The sequence below is a fragment of the Malus sylvestris genome, chromosome 3 (genome assembly GCF_916048215.2).
Source record: "Malus sylvestris chromosome 3, drMalSylv7.2, whole genome shotgun sequence".
NCBI lineage: Eukaryota > Viridiplantae > Streptophyta > Magnoliopsida > Rosales > Rosaceae > Malus > Malus sylvestris.
Window position 1 is genome coordinate 23,288,934 of NC_062262.1, and position 15,196 is coordinate 23,304,129.

General features: G+C 44.9%; 1 protein-coding gene across 1 annotated transcript; it reads right to left on the reverse strand.

Moving 5' to 3' along the window:
- Window positions 1-7,630: 7,630 nt before the first annotated feature.
- Window positions 7,631-11,605, reverse strand: LOC126614775 (dicarboxylate transporter 1, chloroplastic-like). Its single transcript, XM_050282432.1, has 3 exons — window positions 10,219-11,605; window positions 8,782-9,003; window positions 7,631-8,262 (listed from the first exon to the last, which is right to left on the reverse strand). The coding sequence occupies exons 1-3, from the start codon at window positions 11,335-11,337 to the stop codon at window positions 7,900-7,902; spliced, it is 1,704 nt and encodes a 567-aa protein (XP_050138389.1). The 5' UTR covers window positions 11,338-11,605; the 3' UTR covers window positions 7,631-7,899.
- Between the last annotated feature and the right edge of the window lie 3,591 nt (window positions 11,606-15,196).

Consider the following 15,196-nt stretch of genomic DNA (forward strand, 5'->3'; position numbering starts at 1 on the left):
CATAATGGGTGTTCTCCAATCATCCGGTATCACCTCAGTCGTGCAAATCTCGACAGAGTCCTGCCGATCTACCAACGAAGGTAAGGACATAACCCTGGTGCGTATCACGTCGTCCCGTCGGAGGATTTTCTGGTTAACCAAGGCTGGGTATAACTGCCGTATCACTGGTATCTCTTGGCCTAGTTTGCCCCCCAGGAGTTGTGCGCAGGAGGCAATTTGAGCCAATTCATCCGCGTCGGTATTATGACACCGGGAAATATGTTGAAATGTAATACCGTCGAAGGATTCGGCCAAATAGCTGGCGACCATATGGTAAGGTGCCAGGGTACAACTCATGCACCGAAAGGAACCATTAAGTTGGTTAATCACAAGCTCGGAGTCACCGAGGACAAGGGCGCGGGTTGCCCGCAGGTCATGGAGAATTCCAAGGCGATGATTAGGGCTTCATATTCGGCCTGATTGTTGGTGCAGTCGAAGTCCAACTTAAGCGAAAAGAACCAACGATCGTGATTCGGGGATTGAATGACAATTCCCACGCCCGCCGACGACGACGTACTGGAGCCGTCAAAATACATCGTCCAGTGGTTGTCGCGCGTCTGAACCATGCCGATGTCAACGTCGTTGCCCCCAAAACCATATGGGGAGGGATGTTGAGCAAGGAAATCAGCCAATGCTTGGCCCTTGACAGCTTTCTGAGCTACATATTGCAAGCTAAACTCGGACAGTGCCATGGTCCATTTCCCAATATGGCCTTTTACGATCGGTCGAGTGAGCATGTAGCGGATGACGTCGGTCTGCGCAATAACCTGGGTAACTGATGGGAGCATATAATGCCGAAGCTTGGAGGCGGCGAAAAAAACAGCTAGGCACAGCTTCTCGACGGCTGGATAATTGATCTCTGGTTGACTGAGATTACGGCTAAGATAAAAAATAGCCAGTTCCCGTCCGGCGTCGTTATCTTGTGCGAGGAGGCAGCCGATGGACTCTTCGGCCGTCGAGATATAGAGCTTAAGAGGCTTACCGCGCCGGGGAGGAACCAAGACAGGTGGGTTCGTGAGGGAGACTTTGATTTGCGTAAACGCCGCCTGATGCTCGTCGTTCCACACAAATTTATCTGAGTCCTTGAGTTTCAAGAGTGTGGAAAACGCTTTCATTTTTCCTGCCGAGTTGGCAATAAATCGGCGGAGGAAATTGATCTGTCCGAGTAAAGACTGGAGCTGTTTCTTCGTCGTTGGGGGTGGGGCAGTGATGATTGCACGTGCTTTATTCTCATCGACTTCAATCCCACGATGATGTACGAGGAAACCAAGAAAATTCCCGGCCGATACACCGAAGGCACACTTGGCAGGATTCATCTTGAGGTTGTGCTGACGCATGCGGAGGAAAGCCTGTCGGAGATCGTCCAGATGTGTCTGTCGGCGTTTAGATTTGACGACAACATCGTCGATGTAAACTTCGACGATGGTGCCAATTAAATCATGGAAGATGATGTTCATCGCCCGTTGGTACGTGGCGCCGGCATTCTTGAGGCGAAATGGCATGACAACCCATTCGTAAGTGCCGAGTGCCCCTGGGCAACGGAAAGCAGTTTTGTGCACATCGGCTTCGGCAATAAATATTTGGTTGTACCCGGCATGTCCATCCATAAAGGATAAGATCGCATGATTCGCCGCGGCGTCGATTAACAGATCTGAAATCGGCATTGTATACTCATCTTTGGGAGTTGCCAGATTCAGATTTCGAAAATCGGTGCAAATGCGCAGTGCACCATTTTTCTTTAATACAGGAACGATATTTGCCAACCATTCGACATATCGAGCTGTCCGAATGAATCCGGCTTTCAAAAGTCGAACTAGTTCGTCCTTGACACTGAGTTGTACTTCGGTCGAGAATCGACGAGGTGGCTGATGGAAGGGTTTAAATCCGGGCTTAATACGTAATTCATGCTCGACCAGAGTACGATCTAAGCCGGGCATTTCATGATAACTCCAAGCAAAACAATCTTTGAATTCCGTAAGCAAGGTACGAAACTCGTCTTTCATTCGTTGGGGAAGTAAAGCACTAATAAACAAAAGCCGTGGGTCATCGGCCGTCCCAACATTAATCTCTTCTAAAGGGTCCTTGACTAGGGGTCGACGATCTTCGAGCTCGGCCGGGACGGCTCGAATTTTATCAAAAGATAATACAGGCCCATTATCTCCCTCAGCAAGGAACTCGACGAGGTTGACGCCCGAATTGGGTTGCTTAGATATCGTATACCAATGGGCCAGCAGTCGTTCCATAGTAGATGAAACCGCGGCCCTGCGTGTTTCCCGATCGGTGTCAAACATCGGCTTCGGGGAGGAAGTTGGCTAATCCGAGTCTCGCCGAATCCTGCTGGACAGTCTCGGCGCCAACCTCGATAGCTTTCTGAACGGAAATCCGAGTCGGCCGTCCCTCTTCATTGAAGCCTTGCAAAGTAATGTAGCCGACGTGATTGTCATAATACCGTGCTTGGATCATGTTAGTTTCGAAGGGCTGGCTATCGGCCGGATGAACAGTGACCGATTTGCCGTCCCAAAAGACAAGCACTTGGTACAATGAGGAAGGAATACAACTGGTTTGATGAATCCAATCTCGGCCGAGCAGTGCATTATACTCGGTTTTGGAATCAACCACGAAAAAGGTGGTCATGTGGGTGCGACCGGCAATATTTACGGTTAACGGAAGTACACCTTTGGTGTGGGATTTGTCACCGACAAAACTACTCATTGTGATTCCTGACGGAATAAGTTCGTCATTTGAACGGCGTAAGACCTTCATGATGTTCAGAGGCATGATATTGACGGTAGCTCCACAGTCGACAAAAACTTTAGAAACTGGATATCCCTCGATGTGGGCCGTCACATACAGTGGCTTTAAATGGTGAAGCTTGGCCGATGATGAACGAGGGAACAATTCGGCCAAAGCGGCCTTTAGACTATCATCCTTTGTTGTTGACTCGCCTTCAGCAATCGATACAAAATCAACATGGCCGGGTTCCTCGGCAACCACATCTCCATCAAGGAAATTTGGTTGAGCCGTGCTTGATTGAAAATCGGCAGGTAACACATGGACCATACTGATTTCCATATTATCCAGGACTGACGGGCCCATCTGGTCAAGACCCTCCTCGTTCGGTTGGTCGGCGACTACGGACTCAGTTGTCATCAAAGTCGGACAACGAGATTCTTCTGTCCCTTCTTCAATGTCGTCACTCGGCGGAGCTGCTTCGGCCACTTGTTGGTTCTGCGTGACCGCCTCAGGTAAGGTTGAGATTGACAATGAACTTGGGGTCAGGACCTGAACCTGCTCCTGGTAGTGTAGCTGAGCATCCCTAGTGTCGAGATAAGCATCCAGACGGGCAATACGTGCGATTTCATCGGTCGTAAGGCCGAAGAGAGAAACCGTCGAAAATACTTCAAAGTGATATCGTAAATACTGAAGGTCCTCCAGCGAGAAAGGAAGGTCGGCTACATCGATATCGGTGTACGGGTCGACTTCAAATCCAAAGACACGAGCTTCTCGTATATGCTGGAACCTTGCTTTCAATCCTGGATCTGAGGTCTTCTGGATGATCCGCTCAGCATCCGGACAAGTCAGGACAAGATCAATGGTGTCCTGGCATGCCTTCGGCAAACCATACAGATCGTTGGCCGAATGTTTCTTATGAAATTCTCGCATATATTCCAAAGACTCCCCAAGGAACGGGGGATGCAAATTCCGTCGAATTTTGACCAAAGGTTCTTGTATAGCCGGCGGGGATAATTTGCTTTCGGCCTCTTGCCTGAAATGTTCAAGGCGTGCCTTCATCTCCCCTGGTCGAATGAGAAGTTTGATCCGTTTATCAGCTTCTTCAAACGTGGTCTCGACATCTTGATCGACCAGCCGTTTCCCCTGAATCAACTCTGTCATAATTGCTGGAGGTGGTCGCTCATCATTAGTGGCAGTTGTGTCCTTCGGCCGCCACTTAGGGGCCGAAGTTTCTTGGGCTGCTCGTCGGCGAGCCATGCAATCTATCCGTTGATGCCGGCGTTTCTAAGATTTGGACAACGCGGTGTAGACGCCATTCTAAGAATGATATGTGTACCAACGTTGATCTCTAGGCTCGGGAGGCTTGAAGGTCTTTTGGCTCCGCGATGATTCTGAACTGCTAGAATTACGCTTATGGTAATCATCGTCATAGAATGAAGCATCAAAATCGAGGCGCCGCCTGACCGGGGGTGTCTCTTCCATCCGTACTTTAGGACCGAGCCTCTCAAAAACCCCGTGATGTTGGCCTTCATTGGCTACCTTTTGCCGAGTTGCGGCCACAGGTTGCGAAGAGGGATTCTCCTCTGGTTCACTGTCGACCTTCACTCTACATTTCCTGCACAAAACCGCCGTCCCACTGTCTTCATCGGTGCTATAATCCATCATAGGTTTGACAATAGCGGGCCCCGTTAAAGCCGTAGGTGGTTTGTTTGAACAAAAATCAGCCATGAACCGTGGCCGAAAATTCTGATTCCGCGGGCGTTGCGTCTTAACCACTTCGGCCTTGCCTTTCCCTTTGTCCTTGGGTAGGTACGCGTCAACCATATTTACTGTTGCCGTGGGGAACGGATCAGTATCAACACTCATCCTCTTCTCGGGAAACTTCAGTTTGCCATTATCAATCTAGCTTTGGACGTTATCGCGAAATACAACGCAATTGTTTGTCGTATGTTTGCTCGAATTGTGGTATTTGCAATACACCTTTCCTTTAAGCTCTTCGGCCTTAGGAATGTTATGACCAGGCCGAAGCTTGATGATTCTTGCTGATAATAGTTGGTCAAAAATTGCGTCAGCCTTGGTAATATCAAAAGTATAAACCTTTGACGGTTTCAATGTTCCTTCAGTGGCCGAGCGACTTTTGGCTTCTCTAAAATCAACCTGAGTCAATGCCTTGCAAACGTATGGCTTATCTATCACTATCTCAGCCGCATCCACACTAACGCATTCATCCTCGGTTGATGCATAAATGACAGTAGGGTTCTTGTAAATCGTTCCCTGAGTTGGAGTTTTCGAAGTCTTTTCCTCGCGGAGCAAATAATCATACTGCTCGACATGTTGGGCTAATTCGTACATATCCCGAAAGTTTGCCCCCAAGAATTTCTTTTTGTATTCAACGTCGAGGCCGTTCAAAGCAAGCCTGACAAATTCGACCTCGGGTAAAGGCACTCGGCACCAATTCCTAGCTGATTTGAACCTGGTAAGATAATCCATTGGTGACTCGTCAGATGCTTGAGCCATCCGTGCTAATGAAGAGACTGACATCTCCATCCCCGGCCGATAAAACTGCTCGTGGAATTTCTCGACCAACTCCTCCCAGTTTTGGACGGAATTAGGAGGAAGATTGATGTACCAGGCAAATGCCGAGCCGGTCAATGAAAAGTTGAACAGCCGTAACTTATGGAAATCACTATTTACATCTCCGCATTGCGCGGTGAAACGAGCCACGTGTTCCAACGAAGACAGGGATGATTCACCGGCAAAAAGACTAAAATCTGGGATCTTGAAACCCTTCGGGTATCCAAACGTTTCCACGTAAGCTGGGTACGGATGAATAAACTTGGGAAACTTCGGCCCTTTCTTCATGGCCGAGTCGATCATCCGCTGAACTTCGGTCATATCAACAGGTGTTGCTTCGATCCTCTGGTCGGTTCCGTCTGACCTACTATTCGATCCTCCTCCTTTTTCCAAGTTAATTGGTTTGAGCGGAGCAGGAATAGGCTCGGCCGGTACAATCGGTACCGGGTTATTTCCTGGTGGACAATGTTGGAGAAGATCGAAAGGCCTGCTACCACCAACTTTACTAACCAGCATTTCGAGCAGCCTGGTTTGTCGATCATTGGAACTGAGTATCGCGTCATGCAGCTTGTCAATGCCTCGACTGAACGTCTGCTCGACTGACCGAGACTGCTCGTCTAGTCGCTTTCGGAGAAACGACCTCGTTGGTGGGTCAGATCCTTCACCACCATCCTCGTCACACTCCTCTACTATCCTTTCATTGAGAACGCATGTGTTTCTGTTAGGGATTTCTAAACCACGGAGTTGACCGCCGAGATTAACTTCTCTCTCTCGGCGAGTCGCGCTCGTGGACTCAGGTGTCACAGCGCTAAGGGGATTCTGCGCCTGCGGCACACTTTGTCCCAGGCTTTGATTCGGCAAATCGGCTGTCGACTTTCCCATAGTTGTTTTCTTTTTTACCGATCGTGTTTCAATTGGCATGAACTTCGTAGTTTAGCACTGGGTCCCACTGGGCGTGCCAAAATGTTGACCCTAGAAACTACCAAGCCTACGTGGCGCGCAGGCCGAGTAATCTATAAGCTAACTACGTCCTTCGGTGAATGCGGGGCGTGCCAACTCGTCGGCCGAGCTCGGCCGAGGAGTAAATTTGTTGATGTTGCGTTGGGTCGCGCTACTGACTTCTGCGTCTTGCGATTGCGGCCGAGAAAGGAACACGTCTCGGCCTCTTGGGTTCTCGAACCTGAAGACAAGGTTACTATTCTTACGAAGTTCAATATCAAATTTGGCTTTCAATGTGCCGAATGTAATAACTGTAACACCTCACTTTGCCGAGAAGGCTGATGAGATGACCTCGACCAATAAGGATTTAGAAACCCTTCTCGACCGAGACTTGGATAGGTAATCAATCGTTCTCGCCGCAGTGCTGTTGATGCCAACGGAAGGTACTGCGAGACCGACTGACTCTACGGTGACAGAGCTATCTATGCCGACTTAAGATATCACCGGTTGCTTCCACAGTGCTATTGATGCCAACGGAAGATGTGTCAGCGAAAAAGGAAAAATAAAAATCACAAGTTGTGAGAATTTGTGCAGGGCAATTTTGTATTGATTTGCAGGGGCTTGAATGATGTGCAACCTCTTCTATTTATAGCGATGGCTCCCCCCAAGGTCGAGTTAAAAACCTACTCGGACTAGGTTTTCTTTCCCTGATCAGCATCAACTCGACCAGTCCTACCTTCACTAGGACTGTGAACCTAGTCCTTTACCTGAGCCGGATTCGCTTCCGGGTCCTGCCGAGACTCCTTATTGCACTAGGATTCGACCTCTTGCGTTATGACCTAGCCGACCTAGGTTTGGAGGCCCACGTACTGAACGATCCGTGGTATTCTTGTCGCAAGGCCTCCCGGGCCGAGAATGACCCTACACTCGGCCCAAACTGTTATTTTGGGCCCAAACAGGTGGTCAGTCACGCTGCTGACTTTTGCACTAAGAAACTTCGACCGTCAAAGAAACACGTGTTTAATACCAAAAATGCGCAACTTTCTCCCACAAGTACCCAATGCTGATCCCTATTTAAGTTGGACAACGTGACACAAAGGCCGAGTAACTAAATAGCAAACTTTAATTATTCTAAGAGAACTTACGTGACATGGGTGCAACATCACATGACGTTCCGTGCCAATAAAATAAGATCACGTAAACAAAAACTAACACACATCTTTATTTTATTGATGGCGGTGTACCATCCACAGTTAATTATTCAAACTAAAAGAATTATGGCGAAGGTACGATCCCTTCGTTCTTGATATACCACTAAGAAAATAAATGCAGCACAGGATAAGGGTACATTCAAGCATCAACAAATGATGATTCTTCAATTGTATTGTCATGCTACATCAAAATTTGGGGTACATTTTATAATTTCTGCTCTAAATGGACCTCCTATGTATACCCATTTTTCACCAAAAGGTCTCAAGATTATTTCCATGTGAAAGAATTCAAGGGAAAGATCTTAGTGTGCCCCGGAAAGAAGTGAAACAACCGCATCTGAGTGAACAAACAGAAAAAACCATGCCGAATTTCAGGTCGGCAGGTTTTCAAGGCCAACCACTTTTACCACAAGCCGATGAACTTCCACCAAACCCCTCCAACTCCAAGCCAAATAATGATGTTGACCACGGATACAAGGAATCCGTAACCCCACCACTTGGCAAGTGGGACGTAGTTAGCACCATAGAAAACAGGTGCTGATCCAATGCCGTAATGGGTAAGACCACCCATGAGGTTGGAGAGGAATGCAAGCACCATCGCTCCAAAGTATGGAGGAGTACCAAGGGCAGTAGAAACAGACAAGAATGCTGTAAACATGGCACCGATATGAGCAGCTCCACTGGCGAAGAAGTAGTGAGAGTAGAAATATAGAAGAACCAGAATGCCAAAAGACGCTTGCCATGAAAGACCCAATCCGCCAACAAACTGTAAAAAGAGCAGAATCATTGTTAATGATGACCAAAATTAAATACAGTTCTTTAGCAGATTCATTGAGGTTGAGGCTCTCGTCAGAAGATTCATTGAGGTTGAGGTCATATAGCAGGAGACACAATAATGGTGCACCGATGCATATGCTTTACTTGAAGTAGATAACCTAGCGAATTGTAAATACAGTACTTTATGCCAGTAAACAAAAACATCCCGAAATTAGATGATGGGTAACCGGCAGATTGACTTTTGAGCTAGTTAAAACTTAAAAACTTGCCAAAGTGAAATTATGTAGGGATAAAAAACAGCAAATAACAACTCTGAAAGGACCATAAATTTAGTTATGATGAATCCTCTTATGTTTCTGTAGTCTGTACTAAAGTTTTTCACCACAGAAACAAACAAAAGAAAAATGTAATGCTAACCGAAAATTCAAACTACATTTATAACTTTTAGTAGTGGTGATATCAGAAGCATGCACAACTATGTGACCAGTAAGCGGAAAGAAAGCCTAACCTTAACTATGGTCTGGCTAAACCAAGAAATGAGACCATATTTATTGAGATACCCAGCCATTGCTATGAGTGCAGCAAACCAAGTAAGTGTATCCCAGGCCACTGATTCAGCTAAGCACTCCTTCCATGTAATAACACCAGTAACGAGGAGAACAGATAATCCAAGAATAGCAGCAGTTACAGCATCCACACCCAAAATTCCTCCGAAAATCCAAAGCCCCACCTGATATGCGTTCAGAAAAAAAGGAGGGAAACTATAAGCATGAATATTTTAAACAACACACTAGATTTTACATATGCATCCAAAACAGTTGTGTACACGTGTTAGTAAAGGGAGATAATTTACCACAATCAAGTGATCTATTAGAATACTAATTCAAGATAAACTGCTAGAATTCATGGCATAGGAGAAATAAATGTGCGAATTATAACCCGCAACCAATGATCAAGGGGGACACCAGCAACTTGAACAAACAGCATTCAATGATCACGCTTAAGGTAAATGCTAAACTCTGAAAGGACAGGTTAAGAAAAGTTAAAGGCTCGTTTTTAACCGAAGGGGAAGGATGCCTACAAAAGACGCAGCAAGTAACAGCCAAAACAAGTTCCTACCCAACACCTTGATAATTTGAGCAACTCAAGAACAAGAACCCTACACAAGACTACTTCCCCTTATTTGGTGACGAGGGGAACCTTGCCAGTAAAGTTTTCAAACAACATAATGCTCGGTTCCCAAAGCACCAATTGAATCAATGCCACCTCACAACAAAACCTGAAAGTAGACAAGTCAACTTTGCAGGTGCTGAATGCATATCATGTCAAATGGGACTACCATCTATATAAGAACCATTCTAGTATACTAAATATGAATGGTAATGCGTAGCCATTCTACGCAGCATCATAGAAAATAGGAGTCTTCAGCAAAAAATGGAAATGGATGGTATTTTATGTAGCATCGTGGAAAAGGGAAAACAGACAAATGCCAACAGCAATTGACAGGACGAATCAATCAAATTATCTAAGGAACATGCAAATTAAAAAACTGAAGGCACGTACAAACTTAGAACATCCAGCTTATTTGTCAAAGCAGATCAACGGAACTGAAACCAAGCATGCCGCTGATAACTAAACAAATTATTGCAGGTATTCAATCCATAAACTTGTCACAGCCTCCTTCGATAGTAACAGAGCATAGCTCTTCAACAAGCACAACCCATTAATTTAAATCTTACAAATAACAGTGTTGCTCTTCGACATTGCAAAAAATTGAAGTTATGCTAGAGTAACTCAATGCAGCACCTGTCCTCAATACATTTAGTAATCATACCCAATTATTATCAAATTTAGCGTAGAAAGCAACTTCAAAACATACCCAAATTTGAAAAACCAAAAAGTACACGCAATGCAGGCATTTTAACAAAAAAGAAGAAATGAGTACCGTAAGAAACAGAGTCCCGGCCATGATAATCTCATTTTTAGACATTGGCCCCATCTTCTCCAGCCTCTCCCTTGCAAGCTTTGGCGCGTCCGGGCTGCTCTTCACCTCCGGCGGGTATATAATGTACAACAGCAGAGGCACCACAATCAACGACACCAAACCTGGCACAATCGCCGCCTTGGCCCAATCGGTCCACCCAATCGTCTGCTTAATCGTGTTTAATGCCAAGTTGGCGCTCAAGGGGTTAGCAGCCATGGCCGTCAAGAACATTGCCGACGAAATCACCGAAGTCTGGAAGCACGTGAGCATCAACCACGACCCCAACTTACCCTCGGTCCCGTCGCCGACATTGCTGCCGCAGGCGACGCAGAGGGACTTCACCAACGGCAAGAAAATCCCTCCGGCTCGGGCGGAGACGGAAGGGATCGCTGGGGCCAGCAAGGCCTCGCTGAAGACCAGACTGTACCCTAACCCCAGAGAGGAGCTACCAAAGAGGGAGACGAACTGGTACGCAATTCGATTTCCGAGTCCGGTCTTGATGAAGCCTCGGGCGAAGAAGAAGGCGAGGGCGATGAGCCAGGGGATCGGATCTCCGAAGGCGGAGAAAGCAGCGCCGAAAGTCAGCGTTTTCGTGAGGACGGAGGCGCCGAGGCCGAGCAAGGCGACGGCTCCGAGAGGCAGGGGCTGAGTAATGATACCGACGATGGTGGCAAGGAAAATGGAGAGAAGCTGCCACGCGTTTTTGGTGACTCCTGCTGGAGTAGGGACGAACCAGAGGATAACTCCCGTCGCGATCGACGCGATTAGAGGCTTCATAGCTGCGCCCTGCCATGGTTCCTTGGCGGGAGTGATGGAGGACCCACCGGTGGCTACAGTGGCTTTGACGGAGAAGCCACGGCGGGAGTGAGTGAAGTCCCGGGTTAAATTGGGGAGTTTGGGGGAGGAAATGAGGGGGGAGAGGGTTTTGTTGAAACCGAAGGCGGCGGTTTTGAGGGAGTTTCGGCGGGTTTGGGAGGCGGGAAACGGCTTTAGGAGTAGCGATTTGGGGAAGGGAGTGCGGGATCTGAGGGAGGGGAGGGTGGAGGTGGAGGTGGAGGTGGTGAGGGCGATCGACGCCATCGGAGTGGGGGTTGGGACCTGCTGTGGCGAAGCTCAGAGAAGCAGCTGCGGCGGCAGCAGCAGCAGCATGTGTTGTTAGGAGTAGAAATGGTCGAAATGGAGGCGCTAGAGGGGGAGGGGTATTTAAGTCAACGTAGGGTAGAAATGTGGGCCGTTGGATCGGGATTTGACGGAGTGGATTGGTGATAGGAATGTACGACCTTTTAAACTTTGGAAATGCCGTCTGGAGTGGCTGCTAGTTGGTACTTGGAAGTTTGAAATCGAAATGTCCGTCTAGAGTCTCTGATTGGGTGCATTAAAAACACGGTTCGATAAAATATCACCATACACGTAAATTCACGGTCACGATCAACATGTTTCGTGTAAATCTTTCTCGTCGGCCTCAACAACCGGGGCGCTGTGTCGGTTGGAAAGTCCACGTGGCAGGATCTGAGTGGATATGTTATAGCTTTTTCTTGTAGATGACATGGGGATGGAGAAGGAGAGGAGAGGGACGAAGGGAAAGTGATCGGATCCACGTGGCGTATAGGGATTGGTCCGTGGTATTTGTCTGGTCGTGAGGAATGGTAAGGGAACAAAGGGCTTTCTGACAGTTTGAAGGAAAGGAAAAGTGGGAGACTAGTGCTGGAAGCCGCAGAGGAGAGCTACGCCTCTGGGCCACTACTTTTAAGCACGCGAAAATACATCAATGCCACTGAGAGTCCAAGAGTGGAAATTATTAGGCACCACACGAGTTCACGTGGGTGGATCTCGTTGTCCGGAGTGTTTCTGCGTAACGAACTTCAGATTATTTAAAATTAAACACAAATGTGATTAATGAAAATTAGTTACACGATGTAGAATAAACGAATAGAATGTGAGGATTCATTGTTGGAATATATTAATATTTTAAGTATTATATTGTTTGAGTTTTCTTATAAGTTTAGTTTGGGCCTAGCTAATAGAGTGCTTTGTTATTCATTAGAGAAAAGTTAGTTATAATGTAGCCTCTTAAGGTTTTGTAACAGTTTTGGCATTTTCATTTGTTTAATAATATTATTATTTTATTAGTCTTGTTTGTTCCGCACTCTGATATTCAACTTGTTATCAGAGCAGGTTTCATCCTTCGGGATTTAATCTGCTTTGGGTTGGTATCTGTTTGCTTGTTTCCGTTGTTGTATGTGTTCAGATTGTCTAGTTGTGTTTGATTGTTTGCAGAAAAAAAGTCTGGAAAAAGGTCTGCTGAAAAAATAAAAAATAGTTTGTTTCTGACCGCCTTGCACTTCGTTCATGTTGCTGCAGTCAGTCCCGTTGCATATGCTCGCTTCCGCAACTTGTCATCTTGTCAACCTCCTCAATATTGTCCAAGTATAGATCTGCTAAAACCCATAAACCTATGCACCTCTATCTCGCGGAGGTGGAATGTATGCCCTCCCATTTCCATACTCTCCCTTATCCCCTCCTGTTTGTGTGGTCATAGTTAAGCCACGTCAACATTTTATATTCCTATTACTTTTTGTTTTATTATTTTTTTATAAAAAATTAATATAAAATGTTGGCGTGGCTTAACCGTGATCACACATCACAGGAGGACATGAGGAGAGTATGGAAATGAGAGGGCTAACAATCGCACCATCACCACCTGCAATATGAAGAATCTAGATTTGAGGATCCGCCGCCCTGCCTGCTTGTTGTCTTCGCCTGTTTCTTCTGTCTTTCTCCTTTTCTCGTGTCTGCATAGAAAAAATAAAGAAGGCAAAAAAGAGAGAAGTTGAAAGGCAGGAGAAAAGAAAAGAAAAAAAAGGAAAAAGGAAAAGAAAATAAGAAAGAGAAAAAAAAAAGGAAATTTTTTTTGGCTGTTTGTTTTAGGCCACACGGCCAAAGGGAAAAACATGGTTAAGTTTGTGTTTAGGCCACACGAGTTATTGGCTTGTTTGAGATTGTTTTGTGACCGTCATTCAAGTGCTTGGAATTGTGACCACTCGAGTGATTGTGTTTGTGTTTGTTTGTTCATTGTTACAATTGAGATATGAAAATCTCGTCCGTTTAGTGACGAGTTCTTTCCATTCTCTCAACTCTAGCCAGTTTGCTAGCCAGAATCAAGTCAAGTCAAGAATCAAGAACTAGTTTGCCAGTTTGCCAGTCAAGTCAAGTCAAGTCAAGTCAAGTCAAGTTTGCATGCCTGCCAGTCTGCCTAATGGAGCCAGTCCGCATCTGCTTGTTTGCAAACTCATGTCGTATATCACCATGAGTTTGACAGGGGGTGTTAGATTATATTAGTATTTTAGGTATTATATTGTTTGGGTTTTCTTATAAGTTTAGTTTGGGCCTAGCCTGTCAGCATTAGGGTTAGTTTATTATAAATAGAGTGTTTTGTTATTCCTTAGAGAAAAGTTAGTCACAATGTAGCCTCTTAGGATTTTGTAGCCGTTTCGACATTCTCATTTGTTTAATAATATATTATTTTATTAGTCTTGTTCGTTCCGCACTCTGATATTCAACTTTCATAAATCCTCATAAAGAGAATTCAGAGAGGATTCTCATCTGAATTATTGGGCTTGTAAATTTGTCTTGGTCTTGCTTCTCAAAGTGGGGTAGTGGTTTTAATTATGTTCCATTACACTGAGATTTTAAAATAATGTCTACACATTTCAGGTTATTTGAACGTATGATTCTTTGTTAAATTGATTAGTGATAAATGTTAGACTACCCCTTCGTTCGACATAAAAGTCACATTTGCATTAGGAATTGAGAACAAAAATGGGAAAAAAGTAGTCTTGATTTGTTCTATGAACTGCTGGTTGAGAGGAAGACGAAACTTTATGATGACTATTTGTTATTTAAGCAGTGCAAGTGTGGTTTTCTTGTCAGCCTAGAAAACTAATCTCGCACTTGTTATGTCATCAATTTGATTCTCATTGAAGCTGAAGAAAGTTGAAATTTTATTGTCCATTTTTTGAAATTTAAGGCTTAGACATTGAGGCGTAGATGTGGTTAGCTCATGAGTTTGTTAACACTTCATGCATTAGAGAGAGATCAATGAAAATCAAATCATACAACTCAAATTTTCCATTGGTAGGCAAATATCCAACCTAGCCCAGCCCTACCCTAGTCACTGTCAAGGCCCTAGTTCTTCCCATGCCTCCTCACCTCCACCCCCATTTTAAATAAACGGAAGATTGTAAAATATTTGAAAAGAATTTGTAGCTCGCATGGTTTTAACTTTTGAGCATTTACCACTGAGCCACCATATATGTTCGAATACTTTTTTCCTTAATCTTGTCGTATAAACATATAGTACAAATGCTTAACATGTAATTATATGATTAAGTGTAATTCACCTATCTATCACAGTTAAGCTTAGGTTACTAGTTTCCACCATACTTTTGAGAAACAACTCAACTGCTTTATCAGAAAAAATGGAAATTGGATAATCAGAAAACTATAATTTTCTAAACGAGTGAACGACTTGATATGTATAGTTTATAATAAAAGTTTAAACAAATTGTTATCGAAGTTTCGCTTTGGCAGAGTTGTTAAGGTGTCTACTTGCTAAGACTTACTCCAACCCTTAGAGTAAAATTCAAATTTCTCCAAGTATATAGCGTTTCAACGTGAGAATTCGAATATCTCAGGCGACGATATTCTTTTTATTGCTTCTTTTTTTTTTCTTTTCAACTTTGTTTCTTTGTTCTCTTTGGGCCGAACCTTTCTTGCTGTAATTACTCAACTATTCCCCACTACAAACTCATGATGTGACAACCAAAATCAAAGCAAAGGTTGATGACTGAATTTGTTATTCTCCTCTCATTTTATTGTATAATTTTTTAAGCAAATTATATTTTACATACTCAGAGTTTGATATCTATAACATATTGAT